Source organism: Orussus abietinus, unplaced genomic scaffold, assembly GCF_000612105.2.
Source record: "Orussus abietinus isolate OABI.00-Male unplaced genomic scaffold, Oabi_2.0 scaffold177, whole genome shotgun sequence".
NCBI classification, from domain to species: Eukaryota; Metazoa; Arthropoda; class Insecta; order Hymenoptera; family Orussidae; genus Orussus; species Orussus abietinus.
In genome coordinates, this window is record NW_019394363.1 from 1 (window position 1) to 23,197 (window position 23,197).

A 23,197-nucleotide genomic window follows, 5' to 3' on the forward strand; every position below is an offset into this window, starting at 1 on the left:
CACTCTCCGGCACTCTCCGGCCCTCTCCGGCACTCTGCGGCAACTCTCCGGCACTCTCCGACACTCTCCGGCACTCTACTGCACTTAAGAACGCTCAACAGCACTGTTCGGCCTGCGATAAGGCTCAGAAACACTTGAAATACGCGTGAAAACGCTCGAAAAAGTTCAAAAACACCTGAAAAACGATCGATAACGCTCGAAAACGGTCGAAAAACGATCGATAACGCTCGAATACGCTCGATAACGCTCCATAATACTCTAAAAACGCTCGAAAACAGTCTAAAAACACTCGAAAACGGTTGAAAAACGCTCGAAAACGCGTGAAAACGCTGTAAAGACGTTCGATAACGATCGAAAACACTAGAATATCACTCGATAACACTCGAAAACGCTCTGAAAATGCGTGAAAACGCTCGAAAACGCTCTGAAAATGATCGAGAAACGCTCGAAAAAGCTTGAAAAACGCTCGATAATGTTCGGAAACACTCGATAACGCTCGAAATACGCTCGAAAACACTTGAAAACGCTCGAAAAACGCTCAGTAATGCTCGAAAACACTCGATAGCTCTCGAAAACGCTCGAAAACACGCGAAAACGCTCAAAAGACACGTGAAAACGCTCGGAAAACGCTCGATAACGCTCGAAAACACTCGACAACGCGTGAAAACGCTCGAAAAACCCTCGAAATACGCTCGAAAACACGCGAAAACACTTGAAAACGCTCGATAATGCTCGAAAACACTCGATAGTTCTCGAAAACACGCGAAAACGCTCAAAAGACGCGTGAAAACGCTCGAAAACCGCTCGGAAAACGCTCGATAACGCTCGAAAACACTCGAAAACGCGTGAAAACGCTCGAAAAACGCTTGGTAACGCTCGATAACGCTCCAAAACACTCTAAAAACGCTCGAAAACAGTCTAAAAACACTCGAAAACGGTTGAAAAACGCTCGGTAATGCTCAAAAACGCTCGATAACGCTAGTACGGAAATGTAAAAATCATACGCGAAATGACTCAGCTTATATCCGCAGTTAGGTAAACCTCGGGAGGATTTTTCGCAGAATTCGACTCTCCCGCATACTCGACGAGTGTAGCGCCGAACGCACATATATTCAACATCTCGACCCGTAGCTTGGCACTTGGCTGGTTGGGACACGCGAAGATTTATAGGAGCGATCGCACTCACGCAGATTCGCTGAATGAGAATTCCGTACGCGACACCGACGCGTGCCCCAAAGCTCCGCATCACGTCGACTTCGAGGCAACAATGTACTTAATAGTAGTAGATAAGTAAATAAAGTCAAATGGAGCGTTACGAATGTTCTTCCCTTACCATCAAAAGCGAGCAGTGTTGGTAAGCGTAGGTAAGCCACCACCGTCAACTGCCGCATGGTATTACCATCACGAGTACGTGAGCCGCAAACGGCGACTGGTAGATGGTACCGCCATTGCGAGTGCGCGAGCTCCTATCAGAAATTCGTTGCGCCGCCCTTGGGGGCAAAAAACGGTGAAAGCTAACGTACGAAACCAGAGGGCAGCACAGGATTCGATCACACGACCCTGCCCGTGAGCAATCTCCCAACTCATCTGTGTCTTCGAAACTCATCTCTGTTCAATGCGCGGTCTATATACATATGTGGTCTAAGGACGAGATAGTAAAAAAAAGTGAGGAATTGTTCTCCAATCAGGATGCAGAATACATCGGAAATAACCAATGGTGGGTTTTATCAGGAGGCGCGAGTGAATTATGGAACACATCACGAAAGTATGCAGATTTGGCAACGTTGCGTTGAATGAGAGTGCACGTATAGGAAATGAAGTAGATTGACATTGTTAGAGCGTGTACTCGTTATTTGTCTAGTGTGGTCTGTAAATAGGTAATTATACGATTCTTACAACTCAGAACTTGTGCTGATTCGTGTGAAATATTTATCGATTCCTTTAAATAGTAGACATACAATTTCTTTGTTCCGTATTGCAGAATTGTGAGGTTATGATTTGCGTTATTTTTTCTCAATAAGAATTACACTCTTTTAATGCAATTACTAGGTTTTAGTTAACGTCGTCTGATATTATTTATAGTTGAGTCCACCTACTCTCAGAAGACCAGATATGGGTGTGCCAGGTGCAAGAAACTTAGAAGCTATGGAAGTAGAAGTTGCTAGTTCGGAGATTCCTAATGGAGAAGGTGATACTGGTGAAAAGAAAGATGTAGATTTGCAAACAATTCACGATTTGCGAGAACATACTCGGCAGATAGAGAAAGCTGTTCAAAATAAGGAGCCACGCTTCATTCTGCGTGTGTTGCGAGCTTTGCCAAATACAAGGCGTAAGCTTAATCCAATTGTCTTGAGAGGAATTATTGGTGGATTTTATACAAAATCTGCAGCGGAACGCGAAGCACTTTTGGCCTGGATCGAAGAACCAATGGACACGGAAGGAGCTCAGGCAGCTATTCTACGATTTCGCAGTTCCGCTTCTCCCCTACTTCCAGAAATTGATGCATATATCCATCTTTTAATTTTAGTAAGATTAATCGATACCCGGAAATTTGAAGAAGCAGTGCAGTGTTCGGAAGCACTGGTTCAAAAGATTACTGCCCAGAATCGGAGAACAATAGATTTGATTGCTGCCAAGTGTTATTTTTACCACTCACGAGCTTATGAATTAACAAATCAATTAGACAAGATCAGGAGTTTCTTACATCTGCGTTTACGTACAGCAACACTCCGGAATGATTACGAAGGTCAAGCAGTACTAATCAACTGTCTGCTGCGTAACTATTTGCATTACAATTTGTACGATCAAGCAGATAAGTTGGTACTGAAATCAACTTTCCCTGAACTAGCTAGTAATAACGAATGGGCTAGGTTTTTGTATTATCTCGGTAGAATCAAGGCTGCTAGACTAGAATACTCAGCTGCACATAAAAATTTAGTGCAAGCAATGCGTAAGGCTCCTCAGACTACAGCAGTTGGATTCAGACAAACTGTACAAAAGTTGGCAGTCACTGTAGAACTTCTGCTTGGTGATATTCCCGAGAGGCAAATATTTAGGCAAGCAGCATTGCGCCGTGCCCTTGCACCGTATTTTCAACTAACTCAGGCAGTGAGACTTGGAAATTTGCAGCGCTTTGGTGAAGTTCTTGAAAACTTTGGACCACAATTCCGATCAGATCACACCTTCACTTTAATATTGCGCTTGAGACATAATGTCATTAAAACTGCCATTCGCTCCATTGGACTCTCATACTCACGTATCTCACCATCCGATATCGCATCTAAACTTGGATTAGATTCTGGTGTCGATGCAGAGTTTATAGTTGCTAAAGCAATTAGAGATGGGGTTATCGAAGCAACCTTAGACCCAGAAAATGGTTACATGCGTAGCAAAGAAACAACGGATATTTATTGCACGAAAGAACCTTTACTAGCTTTCCATCAGCGCATAACATTCTGTCTTGATTTACACAACCAGAGCGTCAAAGCCATGCGCTATCCACCGAAATCATATGGCAAGGATCTGGAATCTGCAGAGGAACGAAGAGAACGAGAACAACAAGATCTAGAACTTGCAAAAGAAATGGCAGAAGAAGACGATGATGGATTCCCTTAAACAATACAATATTTAATTATAAATAGCAGCATCGTGTCTGTAATCAGAATTCTATCGCTTGCTTGCAAACTGTAATCATTAAGGTAATAATAAAAAAATCATTTCGATATTTGGAACTTCTGTGAATACGATGAATAAGGAACGTTTTTTTGGGAATTTGAATCCAGTAAAACTGGACGAAGTAACAGGACTACATTTTTAGAAAGAGAGGAGTTTACCTAAAGTATTATTATAAATGTTAAAATGATTAAATCAAACCATGTTCAATCCCACTTACCACTTATTTATTTCATTGATTTTTCAACATCTTATCGATATATTCTTATGCTATTCTAACTTCAATAAAAGGATTTCGTTTGATATTCTTTAATACAGTGTCAGGCAATTGAGTAATGATTGCTATAAATTACCAAATTACCGATATAATTAAAGTAAAAACGCGGATATTACCTTAAAATGGCGCTGATATTAGCATTCCATTTTTTGCTACTTTAGTGAATCGAATAACCGTCTTCATTATTTCGTCATTCAATTTATTGTATTAGACAACTCGTTTCTGGTATTAGTGGTTTTATTCCCTCATGTTCAATCTTGAACGGAAGTGAAATTAATCACGGGATATATTTGCACACGTGACATCCTGTTGCATTCATATTGCACAATGACCGGTTGCGAGTAGGTTGTCAAGGAAAACAATACAGCAATACGAGAACCCATAAATTGGCAAGTACAAAACCAAAATGGTTTTATTAGGAGAAACCTTTCCTAATTTTAAGGCCGAGACGAGTATGGGTACGGTCGATTTCTATCAGTGGTTAGGCAACTCGTAAGTATCAATCTAGTATCACTTAACCTTATACACGATATCGCCATGCGTTTGACAAGTGTCAGCATGTTTTTTTCATAATTTTCTGCAATGGTGAGAATTACGAGTCAATTCTTTCAGATGGGGTATTCTGTTTTCCCATCCAAATGACTTTACTCCAGTTTGTACCACCGAATTAGCAAGAGTGGTACAGCTTATGCCGGAGTTCAAAAGACTCTGTGTGAAAGTTATCGCCATGTCTTGTAATTCAGTCGAATCCCATAGAAAATGGATTGAGGTAAAATCATGAAGTCAAATATAAACTTCTAGTTTTTAGAAAAAAGTATACTAAGTAGCCCAAATCTCATTTATGTGTTTCGTGAAATGGAGCAGGATATTAAATCGTTTGGGGATATAAGCGAAGAAGGATTTCCATACCCAATAATAGAAGATGAATCCCGTAAGCTTTCGACATTCTTTGGGATGTTAGATCCTATGGAAACGGATAGCAATGGTCTCCCGTTATCTGCCAGAGCAGTTTTTGTTATCGATCCATCAAAGAAAATGCGTCTGTCAATTTTATACCCTGCCACCACTGGACGAAACTTCGAGTAAGCTATTTAGATCAAACCGTTAACAGTTTTAAACATTAAGATTGGGACATGTATTTTTAATGCACTATTTTCCAGTGAAATCATAAGAACAATTGAATCGTTACAACTCACGGAGAAACACAAAGTCGCAACTCCAGTAGATTGGAAGGTTAGTATTTAATTCACTTGCTTTTCATTAAACTCCCAAAATGTTATTGCATTCATAAGACACAATTATTTTACATTTCAGAAAGGAGATGACGTAATGGTTCAACCTACAGTATCCGACGAAGAAGCTAAAAAACTATACGCAGATGATTTGAAGGTTATTGCCTTACCATCAGGAAAATCTTATCTTCGAATCGTACCTCAGCCCACCAACTAAATTCCAATAACCCAAAATAATTTAATACCAGACTTCTAAATAAATGATATTTTGTTTACTACTTCCAAATGTTTTCAAATAAAATCAAATAAGTGCCGAATCTTTTTTCTCGTCGACAATCAAATAATAAGAAAACTTCTTGGCCAACCCACTCATGGAGAAACTAAGCAAAACCCACACGATTTGTCGACGTTTGCAAACAACAAAAGAAGCCGTTTATTATTTCACCTAATATAATTAAAAGTACACTGCTTTATATACACTTTTCCAAGTACACATGTTGCTTACTATGTCTAGGCAGATTGTATATTATGTACAGTCCTCCTCTCCATTTTAAATTATCGCTAAATATTAATAACTTGTCTACGTTACGGTTACATTATATTACGCGTACGATAGTCCATAATAATGCATAGCAGCAGTTATATAAAACAGTCCCTCGGTCAAAACCAATAAGATCAAAAAGGAATAATCGATTTAACAGAAATGATACCTCGTTAATAACGTTACGTAATTAAAAAGTTAATTACCACACAGTGTGTATAACTCCGCAGAAATACTATTGCCCGGTCTCTGCCCGGGGTGGCTCGGTGTATCCACTCGCGTCGAATCCACCAGGTCGTGTCCCGAGAGTCCGCACCTCGTGCACTAGGTCGCTTCCTGGACGTAAATCCTGGCATAAATAATCCCTGGAGTCGCTACGACAAACGCAGTCCATCAACAAAACTGTTCCAACGTTACCACGTCACAAGTGCATCGGCATCAGAGGACCCAACCGTGGATCTCCACGTCTCGTACAAGGGGTTTCATTTCCCATCGAGGCGATCACTATCTAATTCACGACCGTGGACATCGCCGTGGCTCGAGGCATCTCTTCGGGGTGCCCGTTGAGGTTAGCTGCAATGATCGACCCCCGGTAACCTTAGGAACCGGGACGAACGATGCCCGCTCGTGGTGCCCAACGAAGCCTCGGTACAAAACCAGGTATCTCGTAATTAATTTATTCCTCTATTTTTCCCTTAAGTTACTCAATCGCGACATTCCAGCGTTTCGGCGGGAGTCGAGGATACACCCGCTCGGACGAGTCGTCCAGATCCAGTCTAAACGTGCGATACGCAGTCGTTGGCGTCACATAACCTCAAAGTCGTAAACTCATCGAGTTCCGTTATAATTCCCACCAACGCTCCTTCGAGCTCCTAATGATGCGCAACTAATTCGTTAGGTTTACATCCTTCCAGTCCAGGAGGGGACCCCTAGGTGTTCCGCCGACACCCGGGGATCCGTCCTGAGAGAGCTGGATATACCATGGCAGTTCTCCGGCGAGCCGTCGCGGCCGTCCCTTCGGCGCGCCCAGAAAATGAGAGCGCGCGAGGACCGATCGACAGAGGGTCCTTGAAGAAGCGCGCGAGGACCTTTGGGCAACAACTCCCGAGTAAGCGTACGAGGACCGAATCGACCGCGTCGTCAAGAATCGGTTCTAAAATCGGACGTCTTCGTGTCTGCGCTCCCGGAGGAAGCAGCGCGCGAAGACCTTGCGCTCGGCGTCCGCCACGAGCAACGTACTTCCTTGCGATCTAAGCACCGCTTCCGCCGTCCTCCCTTCCCCGAAAGCTACCGAGAGACGATACGTTATCTCGACCTCTTCACGTTTTTGCGAGACTTCCTGCAGGAAATCTGGTAGTCAATACCGTTGAGCCATCGTCAAAAAAAAAAAAAAAAAATCCGATCGATCGGCGAGGAACGTTGCAAATTCGTTGCGATCCGAGCCTCACGCCTGGCGTCCTTCCGCGAGTCGGCGAGAGCCAACGAGAGGCGAACTCTTCGCGTCTTCACTTGGAGCGAGAGTTTCTGGAGGAAGCAGCGCGCGAGGTCCTTGTGGCCGGCGCCCGCGAGCCCTTGTCAGAAGACCGACTGGCCGGCGCCCTGGGGGCCGGCGAGGAACGATGCGGTTCGGTGCGAGCCAAGCGCCGCGCCCGCCGTCCTCACTCGCCCGTGGCCGCGTGACTTTCGTGCTGCTGCTGCTCGGCCTGCTGCTGGCGCTGCAGCTGCTGCTGTTGTTGCTGTTGCTGTTGCTGTTGCTGCTGCTCGCCCTCCATCCGCGCCTGCCGCTCAGCGGCGGCTCTGGCCTGCCTGCCGGCACTCGAGCGGAGGTTCTTGCGCTCCGGAGGAGGTTCCACGCTCATCCGTTTGCCGCTGCGAGCCTTCTTGCTCTTGTTGCTCTTGGAGTCCTCCTCGGCCTCCTGGGGAGGTTTCGCAACCTCGGGCTTGGGAGGCGAGGCCTGGGGAGAGGTGATCTCCGACTGCGGGGTCTCCGCGCGCTCCTTCCCAGAGGTCGTCGGTGCCTCCACCGGGAGAGCGTTCTCCTCCTGGGCGGGCTGCGAGGTCGGCCTCGAGGTGGATCCAGGTCTGGGGATGGGGTCGACATCAGGGAGACTCTCCGGGACGGGGCTAGCCTTAACCGAGGACGCCGTGCTCTCGGACTCGGCCCGCGCCTTCTTGCTCACCGGCTCCAGCGTGACCTCGAGCGAGGGCGGCACCTGCTGCTCCATCGGCAGCTGGTCCGGGTTGCCGCGCGACCTCTTCGTCGACCTCTGTAGGTCCTCGAGGTTCCTCGCGTGCAGCTCCGCGTTGCTCCTGCTGATCTGCTCGAGGGCTTCCCGGATCTCCTGCTCCTTGCTCTTGCGCTCGAGCTTCGCCGAGAGGTCGGCGATCTCGCCGAGCTCGACCTCCTTGGAAGGTCGCTCGGGGTCCTGGTGCTGTCGCTTGCGCGTCTCCTCGCCGTGCAGGGCCAGGTCCGCGTACTGCTGGAGGCCCAGGCTAGGCTCCATTGGGTAGCGGGACTTCTTCTCGGCAGGCTCCTTGCGCTGCTGCTTGCTCATCGCGTCCATCGCGTCACGCTGCCGCGAGCTCGAGGACGAGGAGCTCGACGCGGGCTTGCGCGACGAGGAGGCCCCCGCGGAGGTCGACGGGTTCAGCAGGCCGCACTGGGCCAAGCTCTCGTAGGCCGGAGAAACGCCGCCCGGCTGCATGGAGAACGGGTTCAGCCCGCCCAGGCCCAGGGGCGTGTACAGGAGGCTCGGGTTTGGAAAGAAGAACGGGAAGGGCGTCGTCGTTGGCAGCGACGACGAGGTCGAGGTCGAGGCCGCCGAGGGCTTGCTCGTCGGCGGATCCATCTTGCCCCGTGACTTGCTGCCGCTTCCGGAACCGCCACCTCCAGAGCCCCCGCCTCCGGAACTGGAGGTCTTGCTGCCGACGTTGGCGACGCTCGCCTCGGCGGAGCTCGTCGTCGCGCCCAAGGCGGCCTCCATGCCCGCCAACGAGGGCAGACCCAGGCCCGCCAGGTTGGCGAACAGCGAGCTCGTCAGACTCATGTTGTTCAGGTTGCCTAGGTTGCCCAGGCCCCCTAGTGCTCCCAAGTTCGGCAGGCCGCCGAACGGCATCAGCAGTGGGTTGTTCTTAGGGTCGAAGTTGCCCAGCGATAATCCCGAGAGGAGCGAGTTGTTCAGGTTGCCCAAGGACGGAAAGTTCAGCCCGGAGGCCATCGACGTCGCCGCGAGGTTCGCCTGGCTCGCCGATTGCTGACTCGTCGGCGAGGGCATCATCGGCGGCCTCCCCGGGCTCTTGCCCTTGCTGCCGGCCCGCTCGGCACCAGGCAGCCTCTTCTGCAGGTCGTGCGGCAGGTTGCCGCGCTCCTTCACCAGCTCCGCCCATTTCGGGTCCACGTCGAACATCGGGTTCTCGATCAGCCATTGACCTAGCCGTTTCAGCTGCGGAGCCTTGCTGCCCGTCACCTGAGAACACCAAACGGCGATGAGTCAAGAAAAATCGACGTTGAGAGAACAAGAACGCGCAACAATTTGTCGTTAACTCCGAAAAAAACTTAAAATCCACGTATCTCGAATTAAAAGCAAACGTTTTAGTGATACGGTAAAGTCAAGTCGGCCATATTGAATTTCCGGAGCGAAGTCAGATAAACCATATCTAGAGTAAAAAAAAAAAAAAAACTGCAAAATGACACCGTAATCTCAGAGCCTTGAATATTTCTACAAATTCATTCAGGTCCAATCTTTTACCTTCTTCCCAGTTAGCCTGTTAATGACGGCGACGTTCTCCTCGCCGGTGAGTTTCTTCCAGTCGAGGAGGGAAGGATCGACGCGAGGTCGCCTTCTTCGCGGAGCGTTCAGATACTCGGCCCCCAGTTGTTCCGACATGGCGGTCTGCTCGGCGAGCCATTTGTTAACTTTCGCCTCGTGCGAGTAAGAGCCGATCTTCGACGAGTACTCGGCCACCTTGTTGATGTCAGCGATCATCGCTTCATAGCTCTTCCGGTGGCTGTTCGAGGACGAGTGGGCCGAATTGAAGGACTGCTGCTGGGCCTGGTGTTGATGGTGGTGATGTTGCTGCTGCTGGTGCTGCTGCTGTTGTTGCTGCTGCTGTTGCTGCTGCTGGTGATGGTGCTGGTGTTGTTGCTGCTGCTGTTGCTGCTGCTTCTTGAGCTCACGGTTCTGCTGCTCGGCTTGCGCGAGCAGCGCGGAGAAGCTGTCTTTGTGCGAATGCAACGAGGGCGGCGGCAGCGTCGAACTCGTGTTCGACGCTCGAGAAGACGGAATGGACGTCACGGTGATGGAGAACGGCTTTTGCGAGGGTGCCGGGGGAGTTGGAAGACCTAGTGGAGCAGAAGTTGGGGTCACCGTCACGTTGGGAGTGATCGTCCCCTTTTTACTGTGCTCGGGGTAATGGCTGCTCTGCTGTTCCTTGGCCGCGCTCAGGCCCAGCACTATCTCGTCCAGCTTTCGACGCTTCTTCTCTTTGCCCACCACGGGCTCGTCGGTTGGCTAAAAGATGTAATTTACACGTCAGGGCCTCCGTAAGGCGCAAGAGACGCCTCTTCGCAAGTCGTAAAAGAACGTCGTCACAAGCCATGTACTTACGCAATTCTTCCTCTTCATCAACTTATCCAACATACTATCTAGCTTCCCTTTGTTGCTACTCATGTGCTTGTTTTTACTCGGCATCGAGAAGTCCTGCACCTCGTTCATCATGTCCTTGTTGGAGTCCGTGTTAGCTTTCGGATAACTGGAAATTTAGGTTTTTATTGATCAACGGTAAAAAAGGTCTCTCAGGGTGATAAGATGAAAGTGTAACAACTGAGGGGTCTCGTTCATGACTTTTTTTTCTTTTATCCAATCGTATCGAATCGTTTGAAATTTTATCACGTGGATTCAAAGGCTCTAAGGCGAATACAGAGATCTTGACCCCCATGAAATAACATTCTTTTTTTTTTTACATTTGTTCACGTACATTTAACTTTCTTTTTTGTATATACAGTCTTCCCTTAGATGCTACTGATAAAATCTCTGTAATATTACAAGTGAAATTAATTAAACAAATAACCATCACGGACTCGGGGGTATTTTTTAATCAGAGATAACGTTCGTACCTTGCGGACAAGTCAATAGGCGTCAGAGTGCTCGAGGTTCCCGGGATAATGGTCGTTTTTCCTGGGAGGGTGCACTTAAGGTCAAACGGAAGTGCAGGGGCCCTCGTCTGCTGATGCGCAGGCGGAGGTTGCACCGGCGTGGAGCGTCGAGACTCCTCCGACTGGGATTCCTCGTTGGCCTCTCCCCACGTGGGGCCAGAAAGAACGGTCGGTTTGCTCAAAGCCGCAGGAGGTTGCGACGCCACGTGGGTACTATTGAGCAGGGCGTGTAATTTTGCTGAAAAAAAGGAGAGATTTATTCCACAATTTAATCGTACTCTTAAGTAATATTAAAATAAAAACATCGATAAACAGGCCCACCCGAAGACCAACTTACCTCTTTCCGTCTCAACGTCAATCGCGATGTGTCGTTTACGTTTCTTCGAGGCCGAGGCGTTGTTCCCGCCGGCGAGGTTCCTCGAAACCCCATGATCCGTCGTGATGGTGATAACCTCGGAGGTTTCTTTTTCATTCGGAATGATGTCGAGCTCCTCGCCAGCGCTGAAGTTGATCGACACCGGCCACTCCTTGTGCTCGATCGCGTGGACGATGTGCATCAGTCGCGCCTCAATGGCGTGTTCCTAGATAATAGAATATAAATTTAGACGTGAACCCATTTAAACGACTCCGAATATCGATGACTCGACATTCTTCTAACATACTTTGGGCCACTTTATGGAGGACTGATAGCTATGGGCCAAGATTTGGGCCACGGTGGGTTCGTTGTAATCGATCGCCTTGTCTCGGAGGACGAACGTGTCGATTTGCGTCAAACGCGACAGGGGTTGAATCACCTCCAGGTCCGGGAACATGGCCTTGAGCTCGGCAGCTTGGACGCTACATTTGTCCTCCACCTTCGGAGTCTTTGCCTGATCTTTCGCCGGTTCGACTGCCTTTTCCACCTGGGGTTCGGGTTCCTCTTTAACGGTCGTACTCGCAGCCTGGGACTCCGACTTTACTTCATCGACGACGGTCTGTTCGGAGATCTCGCTGGAACACTCGCTCTTCTCGACGATATCCTTGGTCTCCGTGGTGTTTTCCACCTCTTCCTTCGCCTCCTCTGCCGGGGTTTCAGGTTCCACTGGCTCTACTTCGGGGATCTTTGGCTCCTTCTCGACCTCTTTCTCTTCGACCTCCTCCACTTTCTCCGGTTCTTCGAGGGGCTCTTTGATATCCTTGCTGGAGGAGTCCACGGTCTCTTCAGCCTCGACGACCGTCTCACAGGGTTTCTCCTCGGGCTCTTCGACTTCCATATTTTCTACGGCAGGCTCCGGAACCACTTCGACTTTCTCCTCGGTTTCTATTTTCTCCGGAATACTTTCTTTTTCTGGGGGCGCAGCTTTTGCCACTGTGGTTATCGTGAGCGCCCCGGTGCTGGGCTTCTCCTCGACCTTGTTTTCGGTCTTCACGATGGTCAACTCCACCTGGCTCTTCTCCACGTTCGAAGTTTCCGGTTTCTTCTCCGTGGAAGAGCCGTCCTTGTCCTTCTTCGCGCCGACCTTCTCTATTTTTAAGGTCCCCTCGCCCTTCTCCAGCTTCACGAGGATCTCGTCCTTGTCGAATTTCAGTATGTCCTCCCGGTTTTCGATCTTGATGGCCTTCTCCGATTTCTCGACTATCCTGGAAGCTTGGAGCCCACCGTACATACTCTTTCCCAGAATCTTGTGAAATGAGAAATCCGGATCGTTCAAAATCGTGATGTCGGTTCGACCTAATCCGTGTTTCGCTGCTCCGAGTAGAAGTTCCTTGTCATGTTTGCCAGGCTGCCACCAATCCGGCGTGTCTCCTGATGGCTGACACAACAGAAGGCGCTCTTCTAGGTGTGGATGGGAGAGGATCTCTTCTCGAATTTTGCTGAGGAGGTCCACGCGATCCAGAATCTGCCTAGCCTTACTAGGACTGAGATGATCGATAGAATTGTCTGCAAAACCTGAAACGTCCCAGACTCTAAGAATTGTTTACAAGACGTTCCAAAACACTAAATTCATCCTAAGCGAATATTCATCGAGAACATCAAAGAACTATTAAAAAAAAAAGTATATAACTGAATTAAAAAAATTAACGCTAATGTTATGAGAAAAAAAAAGCATTCAATGGGTGTTACTCGATTCAGAAACGAACCTTCGTCATCGTTGACTTTCGTATTGCAAGCCTTTTTACACATAGCTCTAAAGGACATGTAATAATCGGTGAGGTCGTTGTCAGTCTTCTTATCGAACCTAGCGATGCTCTTGAACTTCGTCCAGTCATACTGGGCCTTTTTTCTGTCATAATTGACACCATAAGTTGACACCACGCGTAAAAATTCGCTCTCTTCTCTGCGAGTCCACTTCGCCCGCTGTTCCTCGATTCGGTTTCTCTCCCTCTCCTTCACCATAGCCTCCATTTTCTCCCTCCTCTCCATTTTCTGCAAACGTAGCAGCAAAGCAATGATCAAAATCTCCTCTTTCATGCGTTCCAATCGTTAAGGTGACAACGAAACCCTCAAACCAGTCGTTTCCGATAAGACACGTATTTGAAAGGCGGTCCGCCAAAACTATTAATTTCACCCCAGAAGGAATAATCTTGAAAAAAATGCGTCTTACTCGAGTCGACTGACTTTGAAAGTCTTACGTTACATTAAACATTATATGTATACGAACCAGAAGATACATAGCCAATTGTTGAAGATCCCACCCTTGCATATTTAAGGGCGGTTCGGGGGCGTTAATGGAGTGTTCGCCCATCTCCCCTTCATTCGATTTATTTTTCGGATGGCCCTTGACCTCGACTTTCTTGACACTGCGCTGGTACGACGTAATGACACGACGCAAACGCGTGTTGAGGTCGACGACCGAAGGCCAGGTCTTCTCGTCGTCCAGAAGCCCATCGGTGCCGTCATGACTACTGCCCGCTTCAGGAATAGGAGTGTCCGCCTTGCTGGAAATCGCTGGAGAATCAGCCGGGGTTTCCCTTCCGAATTTCTCGGAGTCCTTCGAGTCCTTGAGCATGCCCGAGGACTCCCCGTCTTCCATTTCATTCTCCAAACTGCTCTCCTCCCGGTTGCTGAAATTTCATTAGTATCCTCCGGTTACATCAAGTACCACAACGGAGCATGTCAGGGTGCCGATCGAAGGAAATAATACAGTCCGATCTTCTTGAGATCCATAAACCGGCTCTGCGATTACCGCAGTCAAAGAATTCAGAAGTCCCATAGAAGCCCAGATCCTATGCTAGCGCTTGATGCTCTAAAAGTTGGCTAATAAACCAGAAGTGGGGGTAAAAGAGAGATCGCATCTGTTAGCCAACGACATCTTACATACGGGAGGAAGATAGACGCATATAGAAAGGCGAGTATTATGGGTAAGATAAAGAAAGAATGCAATTCGCTACATATCGCCATAAGATTAACCCTTTGCATCCCAAGGACGTTTAAATACGTCCGACGTTTGGTCCAATATTGATCGCACGCTTTTATAAATTTCGCCCATATGTTAAAAGGACTCAAGGGGTTAAGAGAGATGAGAGATGATTACAGCGCCGCCATACGTTGGCTAACGTACTATTTATCGCTCATCGAACGTCCGTATCTTTCTGGGCTTCTATGGAGACTTCTGAATTCTTTGCCGCAGTCGAAGTTCCTGCATCTCAAGAGTCGATATCACATAATAGACGATGTACATTATTACATGTCGGCAGGGCTTGTTTATAAACACGGTCAAGTTCAAGGAAAAAGGCTTAAGAACGAAAACCCGCTACGTTCGCTGCCGTCAAATATTTCCATATTGTACCGTACGCGCCGTGCCAATCAATACACCGAGGTGATAAAAGGCCCTCTATTAACTCCGGCTAAGTCAACAATTAGAGAAGCTCGTTTAAACGGAAGAATAATGACTAAGCGCTGGTTTTACTATTTAAAATATGCCGGTTTGTCAGTATCGTTTACGCCCGACTGATTTTAATAGAATTAATACAGCTCGCAAGTCAACTTTCAGTAAAATACTGACGCCTTCCAATTTTCACTAGAGACTTTTCATCGATCTTGACCGAGCCCGAAGCAAGCCATCGTCCAGATTTCCACACAAAACCTACGAGAGTCTACAGATGAGAAATACAAAGATACCATTAAGGCGACGCGAAAGTGGCATCAAAGAGGCTTCGTTTTATGAAACTTTTCTCTGAACTGGGTGTAGCGAATCGTGTCAAACTTTACAACGTGATTATGGAGGCCATGCGGAAGGTTCTAACACCCGTGAAATTTCATGATTTTAACCATTTTTGTATATAGATATTTTTTAAATTATCAGGGGTGTCAGCATCTTCCTTACAACCTCCTTATTCAACGGGTAAAATTTAAAACGATTCGGTACACCCAGTTTGGAGATAAGTCTTATGAATAATTGGCCCCTCGTATGGCACTTTCGCGTCACCTTAATATATCGACTGCGAACACGTTATCTCCCAAGAATATTATCATCGGTGTCACAATCGCATAGAAGACGGGAAAAAAAAACAGAACGAGAGTGCCGTACAAAGTTTCGAAGTGATCAAAAAACGGGACAACTGGATACATTTTTCTTTTTTCTTTGCTTAATCCAACGTTTCCGCCTGCTTCGAAACTTCGATGCGGAGAGTGTTCTAAACGTTGAAATCTCCCAGAGACAGTCGTGGTACGAAGAGATTAACGTGACATCGCAAGCTCGTTGCAAACCAGAGATCGAGGAAAATTCGCATATCCACCGGACTCGTTTCTTCTCTCTCTTTGAGTCTTCTCTCTTCCTCGACAGTGTCGGCGAGAGTTCTAACTCGTCGGGGAAACATGTAAACGTGAGAGCAACATACATGGTGGCATGCAAAGTTAGCGTTAAGGGTAAAAAAAAAAGAAAAAAGAAGAACTAGCAGTGGCGTGTGAGGATGATACGAGTAGACAGAGAAGGAGACATTACAAGACGCAGAGGACACTCGGGCCTCGCAAGAGGGGTTCCAGAACATACATAAAACAGAAAATAGATACTCACTTAATCTGGGCGGTCTTTTGAGTCGGGGTAAGGAGAGGACAGCTTGAAATGAAAGAAAGCGCGGGATCGGCCCTCATCAGCTCGTAATTCTCGTAGCCGTGTTTGTAGCAGCCAACTATTAGGGACTTGTCTGCCTCAGAGTCCCACCATTTCGCCGGAGGCTCCGCCAACTGCGGAGGGTTTAGCCGCAACGCACTGTAGGGCGGTTCCATTTACAATTTGCCAATTCCATTAAAGCCAATCGTCTACGAGGCCCCTCGCAAGGGACCTCCCCCGTTTTTGATAGAAATTTTGCTCAAGACTTGACGAGATTTCAGTTCCGACTACGACCTGTGAGACTTGACTTCTCCACGGTTCTATCTTTTTGGAGCACACTCAGAGCTGGACATCTCGTACATTTACGGCGATCCTAAAGGATCGTTGTCTCTCTAGTCGCGATAAATCTCGACAGAACAGCGAAGGATGATACTTGATACTTTAATAGTAAACGGAGTGATTTTAATCGAGAGATCTATTCATGGAAGATATCTCGATTGCGTACTAAAGTCCGAAATACGGCGAACGGAACTGACCTCGCCAAATCTTTGGGATTCAGGTGGTATTGTTTTTCCTTCTTTTTTTTTTTTCTTTTTTTCTTTTTGCCCTTTCGGTTGATTCTCGCCCTCTTGACACAGTGCACTGCTCGGTGCTTCCCCGGGTCTTACCAAACCGACGTCGACTTCGCTCACCCCTTCCGGAGTGCGCGGTTCCATTAACCGTCGCAGGTGTGATGCGATTAAAAGTGAGGGGGTTGGTTGGGGAGGGTAATATCGTATTAGTAGCAAGAGCGCCAACATTAGGCAGTCGCATTTGCAGAGCTAAAAAGCTAAACGCAGCTTAGCTCTATGATGTATGACCTCGCCGTACTAGTACAGCTCCCAGGGTAGACACATACGATGCACATGCAACTATAAGCACTGTGGAAGCTCATGTGTAAGTGCACGATGTTCATGTTAAGCCACTTAATAAGGAGTAACAGAAAAAGCGCGGTGTATGCGACAAATCCTACTGACCTCACGTGAACGCCGTCGGAGATGTGCTGGACCAGATCGCCGATGATCTCATGCTTGATGTAGTACAGCATACGAACTCGTAGGAGAACCCTAGAATCGTTAAGATCATAAACGTCCATCCATTTACCACTGATCGAGTACACAACATTTAACCAGAAGTTAAACGCCGGATGACTGGCATTTAAATCCCGTTGCGAGTCACGATCTATGGATGCAAAGTTAGACGCACTTGTTCGCATGTCGGCTGAGGTGCTTCTTGTAGTTGCTCTCGAGGAAGATGTCGCCGTCATACTTTTCGGCATGGCTCCAGTGATTGGGATCGCTGGGACCGCCATTCCCTGTAGCCGATCCTCTAGTCTCCCTCCCCTCCCGAACGCGGCCTTTCTTTTTCTGCCTGCTGTTCCTGCTGCTGGTATTAACGTTTATCGACTTGATCTTCTCACCGTTCTCCAGGGGCGTGATGAGGTCCCATATGAAGTTACGTATCTTCTCGTCGCCCCGGTAATAACGAAGGCAGTAGAGCAAGATCACTCTTGCACAGTCCTCGACGTCGATCTCGCGCCAGCCTCTTCGGAATTGGCTGTGCTGGAGGATTTCCTCCCAGCGACCCCAGCCGAAGGTGAGAAGGCCTCGTTCCACCTTGAAGCACTCGCTGCGAGCCCAACTTCCATACACGACCTCCCCTTCGCGGGGTATGTACTCGTCGTAGAACTTCCGAGTCTTCTTGCCGAATTTGTCCCTGCGCTTCTTGCCTGGTCGTGAGAGAATATTACGGATGTCAGTCTTTCAGGACTTGGATGTACCTACGCTTGCACCAAAGTCCGATCGTATCACCGCCGAATATGGAAGCAAAACATTGCCCGTAAAACAAAATGATGCCGTGTGAACACCTCCATGCACTTTCTACCGTAACAAAGGAGCATTGTTAATTGCACGCGACTCCGGGCCGATTAGCTCTGCTAATAAACTGAACTATGGGACGTAACGTATGGCGATAATTGGGAAAATCGCGCGGTGACTCGTGCCTGGGCAAGGTAACTTATGGGGGGGTAAACGAAAAAATGATGTGCGGCATGCACATATAGTAACATACCTCTACCTGTTAAGCCACTGACGTCGTCGTCGCTGTTCTCGTCGGAGCTGTCGAGCTCCGACATGTCGACCACGGACTCGTCGTGTCCGTACCGTTTGATCTGCGTCCTTCGTCTTGGCTCGGATATGACCAGCTCGTCCTCTTCCTTCTTCTCCGTGGTGTCGATCTCGGCTTTCTTCGCCCATTTCTTCCAGAAGTCCGGGTCGTCGATGTTGATGTCCGTCCTGTTGGACGAGCACGCGAAGCTCGCCTTTGAAAACGTTGAACCCTTCTCTGCCTCTATGGTGATGATCTAGAAAAGAATTATCGTATGAAGATAAGATTGCCCGTAATTATTACCATACATTAAGAATGTGTTATCGAGGGCTCGTATCGCACCTGCGTCCTCCTTTCAAGAATCTGTTCGATGTCCTCTTCGCAAAACTTATCGCCAGCATTATCGTCATCCATAATGGCACCGTAGGCTCCTTTCTTGAGAAGGTCCTCTATCTCTTTCTTCGTTAACTGTTTATTACTCTGGTCTTTACTTTGGCTAGTGTTCATGGACTGCAAAATCGCCTTGTCGAGGCCGAGTTTCAACGAGGCTTTGTCGAACATCTCTCTCTCGTAGGTGTTACGACACAACAGACGGTAAACTTTGACCATCTTTTGCTGACCTATTCTGTGACATCGAGCTTGAGCCTGGAAATGAGAAAATCGAAAAGTTACTCTCGAACGGAATCTTACAGATCTTAGAAGTTTGAAATCAAAGCTTGTACCTGTAAGTCGTTTTGTGGATTCCAATCGCTGTCATATATAATAACGGTATCTGCTGCCGTTAGATTAATACCAAGGCCTCCCGCTTTTGTGCAAAGCAGGAAGACAAATCTATCGGAGTCAGGCTTACTGTACCGATCGATCGCAGCTTGTCTCAAATTGCCTCGAATTCTGCCATCGATTCTTTCGTATGGATATCTGGAAAGGAATTTCAATGTTCACGTAACTTGGAGTACAAAGCTAAACGACTTAAGAGATGTTATAATATGCGTTAATGCGTACTTTTTATATACTAGATAGTCTTCGAGAAGGTCTAAGCATTTCACCATCTGGCTGAAAATTAATACTCTGTGACCGCTAGCTTTAAGTTTCGGCAGTAGTTTGTCGATGAGGACCATCTTTCCGGAACTGTTAACCAAGGCATGATAGTAGGCCTCTGAATCTTCCTTCTCGTTGGTTTTATAGTCTAGTTGAATCTGATCCTCAGCACCATTGAGTAGGAACGGATGGATGCAGCACTTCCTCAACTCCATCATCGTGTTCATCAAATTCGGAATGTTCGCAGACGTAGTGCCCTTTGCGAGGAAAGAGAAGTTCCTTTCCAGAATACCGCGGTAGTACTTCTTCTGTATGTTTGTCAGCTCCACCTGAAACAAAAGGTAAGATGCGAATAACTATTTCCTCCGTTCAATAATGGATAAAAATAATTTTTCTCGATTTTTCAGTCGTAAGGAGTCTACCTCTACAACGGTCTCTTCTTTCGGAGCCAGGGACTTTTCGACGTCTTCTTTGAGACGACGCAACATCATCGGTTTCAACAGCAACTGAAGCTTGTGCACCTCGGTCTCGCTACTTAAATTACCAAATTCTTTCAGGAAGGCTTCGCTACTAGAAAATTGAATCGGCTCGAGGAAGTTGAGCAACGAGAAGAGTTCATTAACGTTATTTTGCAAGGGCGTCCCCGACAGAAGTACGCGATGCTCCAAGTTAAGCTGACGCAATCCTTCGAGCAGCTTGCAATTACGATTTTTAAGTCGGTGGGCTTCGTCGATAACGCACAGCCTCCAGTTGTACCCCCGCAGGTCGTTAAAATCCGTAATAATGATCTCAAAGGTGGTAATCAGAACGTTGAATTTGACTAAATCCTTAATCTGCTGGCCCTTTTCATTTTTGTAGTAAACCTCATACTCTTGCAACATAGTTCGGCTGGCAGCACTGAAAGCATACAATCGCGATTATTTCGGATCCAAAAAGAAACGATTGGCTATTATTACACTAGGACAAACACTTACGACCCATGGTACACGATCACATTCATATCGGTCCAGCTCTCGAATTCACGCTGCCAATTGGGAATGGTCGAAAGGGGTGCGATTATCAGAAAGGGCCCACGTATCCCGTACTTGTAGACCGCGTCGACAAAAGTCAGTGATTGAATCGTTTTCCCTAGACCCATCTCGTCCGCGAGAATACAATTATGACCGTTGTACCACGAAAACAATAACCAATTGAGACCTTCCAACTGGTAGGGCCTAAGGCTGTTGTTATTTTTATAAATCGGCGACTCCTCTAACTTAACCCATGCTGACGCTTGAGGCTTCTTTTTCGGCTGGAAATTGAGAAGCCATGTAGGTGGAAAACATTATCCCAAGGGATCGATAAATCGAAAGTAAATTAACGTAACGGTGGAAACACTTCATGACGTATTACCTTCCACTGATCCTTCGGCGGCAATTTATTAAATCTATGAAAGAGCGCTATTTTCTCGGGATCGACATCCTCCTCTAATTCCCATGTCGAGTCCTCGTACTGGAGAGACCGCCACTTAACAAGGAAATGTCTTAAAGTTTCTCCGGATGTTGGGTCCACATGAGTCGCCTCGTCCAGAACTCTATCCACCTCGACAAAGTCTGGATTGAAGGGGTCATCTTCGGTCTACGATAAGAGGAAATCGCGATTACACATTATACATTTCCACGTTCTTAGGCATTAGTCACGATCGTTCTCATCACGATGTTACGAAATAATTATAAACACATATAAAGGACAAATTATTACATTCTCGAATATATTAGTGTTCTGTTGCTGTTTCTGCTTGAACCTCTTCAGCTTAGCTTGAATTCTCTTGTCGCCCTTGTACAGTTCTTCTTCCGTTCTCCATTCGCAGTGCAAATACGAGAAATTCCTATATTTTACTAAATACTCCTCTACCTCAATAAGCTGAGGCTTTACATCGACAGGTACAGGTTGAGGTTTAGGTTGAGGGTCGGGGTTGGGGTCAGGTTCGGCTTCAAGCTCAGGTTCAGGTTCAGGTTCGGGCTGCATAGAATCAACAACAACCTCTTCGTTCTTTTCTTCACTTTGTTCTGGCTCGTCTTGTTCTTGTTTTACGACGTTATCAACGTCGACTTTCTCTTTTTCTTCGACCTCGCCTTCGTCTCCCTTCTCAAGCTTATCCTCTGTACTCTCTTCTTCCTTCGAGGCCTCATTCGCCAAACCTGCTTCTTCCTTTGGTTTCTCCTCGACATCGCCGTCTGCGTTGCCGGCACCGTCTGCCGCTTTGGCGGAAATCTCAGTCTTTTCAGCAATAGGTTCTTGCTTAACTTCAGGTAATACCTCAGGTTTAACTTCTCGTTTCCCTATCCGGGTGCACAAAATGTGCTGCACAACCATCGAGTCTTCGTCAGTTGTATTCTAAGGAAAGAATACCCAACAATTAAACGAAACATTCTCAACATATGCAGCCTATCAAGGAAAATTAATAACAAACTTCTCGTACTCACAATATATACAAAGTTCGGTTTATTTGGTCCAATATCGCCACCCTCGTTTTCTTTCTTCACCGCTGCGGGTTTCGAGGCGTTCGCGCCTTCCAACTTCTTCGTCAGTTGCGCTTCCTGAAGAGGCACATCGTCATCGGAGAATCTGAGCATCACGTCGTCCACGTACTTCTTGCGATGCGTGTTTCTCGCGGAACGTCTTTTGTTAAGATCGTCTCCAGCTTCCGGAGATGGCGGAGGTGTCGTCGCCAGTTCCTCGCCATCGGAATCAGGAGCAATGCGACTCTTGCGTTTCCTAGAACAGTTAACAAGCGGTTAAGTAAAATCAAACGCGGAAACGTGTGCGTTAAACGACCTCCCAAAATTGCCTGCCCGTCACACGAATGACCGTAACAAAATTACAGAACAAATTCCAAATCCAACATACTTAGCATTCCTTGGGGATCTACCAGCAGGAAGTTTGCTCGTAGAAGACCTTTTGCGACTCGGAGCTTTCTTTTTGACAGGAGTAGCAGCCTCGGTAGCCGTTGCATCCGGGGCGATCTCCTTCTTCTCCTCTTCGGGAACCTCCTCGGATTCCGTCTTCTCTTCGCCTTCCTCCTTGATTTCGGTAATCAAGGGTTCGGTGGTAGAAGAGTCGACGTGTTCCTGGTCATCCTGAATCGGCGGTTCGCTCGGCTTTACCTCGCCGTCTTGAATTACCAACTCCGAGACGGCCGCTTCCTCAACTTCGGCGACAACCTCGTCGTCGGCCGATTCGGATTGATTAGGTTTCCTGCGACAAAACGCGATATAGTAATAATTCTTTGGCGCCCGGAGAACTGGCCGCGACATAGCTAAACGAGATAGAAGTGAATCAATTACTTTCTGTTACGTTTCGCCGCTTCCTTGGGCTCCTTGCTCTTCTTCTTGCCCTTGGGGGATTTTGCCTCCTTTGGCGTCTTCGGTTCCTTCTTAGGTTTAATTTCCTTGGGCTCCTTGGGTTCCTTCGGTTTGCGCGGCTTCCTCGGAGGACGCGCTTTCCTGGTCTTGTTCCACTCCTCCTCCATGTCCCCAGAAGAGGGCTTGATGTCCTCGGAGTCGGCTACGCTGTCGACGACGTTACTGCTGTCCCCAGGTGTGACTAGATTGTCCGATAGAGGTTGCTCAGGTTGAGGAAGCGGCTGCACCGTGATCGGAGTGACCGCTTCCTTGTCCGCCTTTTTCCTGCTCTTCTTCGCCCTGGGAGCGCCTTTACTTCGCCCTCGACCTGTCGTGCTCGATACCTGACAAAAAGGCACACCGCGGTATAAAAACTGATTCCTTTCCACGAACGGGCATTACAGATCCGGCACCGCTCAGGCAATAAAGAAAATCGACCACGGTATCAATCTCGTCGTAACTTCATAACCTGAGGAGGAAAGATGCAGGAGAGCCTACGTGGAGAACTCGGTGAATCCGCATGGTAACAGATCCTCGACACAAGGTAAAAACCATAGTAAACCATCTCGACAGAAATCAATTACAATAACACGGTTACCCAAACAAATCCCACCACCGCGTGGAAAACATTAACCACATCCAAGACGCCCAGCGAATCCACCGAAATCCACGAAAACCCTTTGAGAGTACGATAGATCCAAAACTGTGCAAGTATACGTAC

The 23,197-nt window shown here is 47.5% G+C and overlaps 3 protein-coding genes across 12 annotated transcripts in view; 2 read left to right on the forward strand and 1 right to left on the reverse strand.

The window, feature by feature from the left end:
- The first annotated feature begins 1,728 nt into the window (after positions 1–1,728).
- On the forward strand, positions 1,729–3,731 carry LOC105699300 (probable 26S proteasome non-ATPase regulatory subunit 3). Its single transcript, XM_012424175.2, has 2 exons — positions 1,729–1,877; positions 2,083–3,731. Exon 2 carries the CDS (start codon positions 2,113–2,115, stop codon positions 3,613–3,615), a length of 1,503 nt encoding a protein of 500 aa, XP_012279598.1. The 5' UTR covers positions 1,729–1,877; positions 2,083–2,112; the 3' UTR covers positions 3,616–3,731.
- Positions 3,732–4,026: 295 nt separating this feature from the next.
- LOC105699354 (1-Cys peroxiredoxin) lies at positions 4,027–7,121 on the forward strand. The gene is made up of 5 exons (XM_012424267.2): positions 4,027–4,441; positions 4,562–4,718; positions 4,814–5,031; positions 5,110–5,182; positions 5,264–7,121. The coding sequence occupies exons 1-5, from the start codon at positions 4,356–4,358 to the stop codon at positions 5,396–5,398; spliced, it is 669 nt and encodes a 222-aa protein (XP_012279690.1). The 5' UTR covers positions 4,027–4,355; the 3' UTR covers positions 5,399–7,121.
- The window catches only part of LOC105699202 (chromodomain-helicase-DNA-binding protein 7), a 35,946-nt gene continuing 18,362 nt past the window's right edge, over positions 5,614–23,197 (reverse strand). For 8 of the 10 annotated variants that reach the window (XM_012424035.2, XM_012424045.2, XM_012424062.2 and 5 more), the window contains 22 exons: positions 22,420–22,820; positions 21,983–22,330; positions 21,559–21,850; positions 20,834–21,469; positions 20,486–20,710; positions 20,068–20,384; positions 19,516–19,990; positions 19,058–19,422; positions 18,778–18,973; positions 18,398–18,700; positions 18,020–18,311; positions 17,156–17,678; positions 16,927–17,016; positions 15,875–16,069; positions 13,520–13,922; positions 12,999–13,284; positions 11,540–12,807; positions 11,215–11,458; positions 10,839–11,115; positions 10,330–10,474; positions 9,472–10,233; positions 5,614–9,189 (listed from right to left, as the gene is read on the reverse strand). In XM_012424035.2, the coding sequence (XP_012279458.1) occupies positions 7,381–9,189; positions 9,472–10,233; positions 10,330–10,474; positions 10,839–11,115; positions 11,215–11,458; positions 11,540–12,807; positions 12,999–13,284; positions 13,520–13,922; positions 15,875–16,069; positions 16,927–17,016; positions 17,156–17,678; positions 18,020–18,311; positions 18,398–18,700; positions 18,778–18,973; positions 19,058–19,422; positions 19,516–19,990; positions 20,068–20,384; positions 20,486–20,710; positions 20,834–21,469; positions 21,559–21,850; positions 21,983–22,330; positions 22,420–22,820 (9,852 nt within the window). In that variant the 3' untranslated portion in view covers positions 5,614–7,380. The remainder of the gene's footprint in view (positions 9,190–9,471; positions 10,234–10,329; positions 10,475–10,838; positions 11,116–11,214; positions 11,459–11,539; positions 12,808–12,998; positions 13,285–13,519; positions 13,923–15,874; positions 16,070–16,926; positions 17,017–17,155; positions 17,679–18,019; positions 18,312–18,397; positions 18,701–18,777; positions 18,974–19,057; positions 19,423–19,515; positions 19,991–20,067; positions 20,385–20,485; positions 20,711–20,833; positions 21,470–21,558; positions 21,851–21,982; positions 22,331–22,419; positions 22,821–23,197) is intronic. The other 2 variants (XM_012424079.2, XM_012424105.2) reach the window with 2 other exon arrangements.

Excerpts from the sequence above, each read along its gene's own strand:
- LOC105699300 (XM_012424175.2), top strand. The coding sequence starts at position 2,113 with ATGGGTGTGCCAGGTGCAAGAAACTTAGAAGCTATGGAAGTAGAAGTT.
- LOC105699354 (XM_012424267.2), top strand. The coding sequence starts at position 4,356 with ATGGTTTTATTAGGAGAAACCTTTCCTAATTTTAAGGCCGAGACGAGT. Across the intron at positions 5,032-5,109 it reads ACCACTGGACGAAACTTCGA|TGAAATCATAAGAACAATTG; the intron begins GTAAGCTATTTA and ends ACTATTTTCCAG. Across the intron at positions 5,183-5,263 it reads CAACTCCAGTAGATTGGAAG|AAAGGAGATGACGTAATGGT; the intron begins GTTAGTATTTAA and ends TTTACATTTCAG.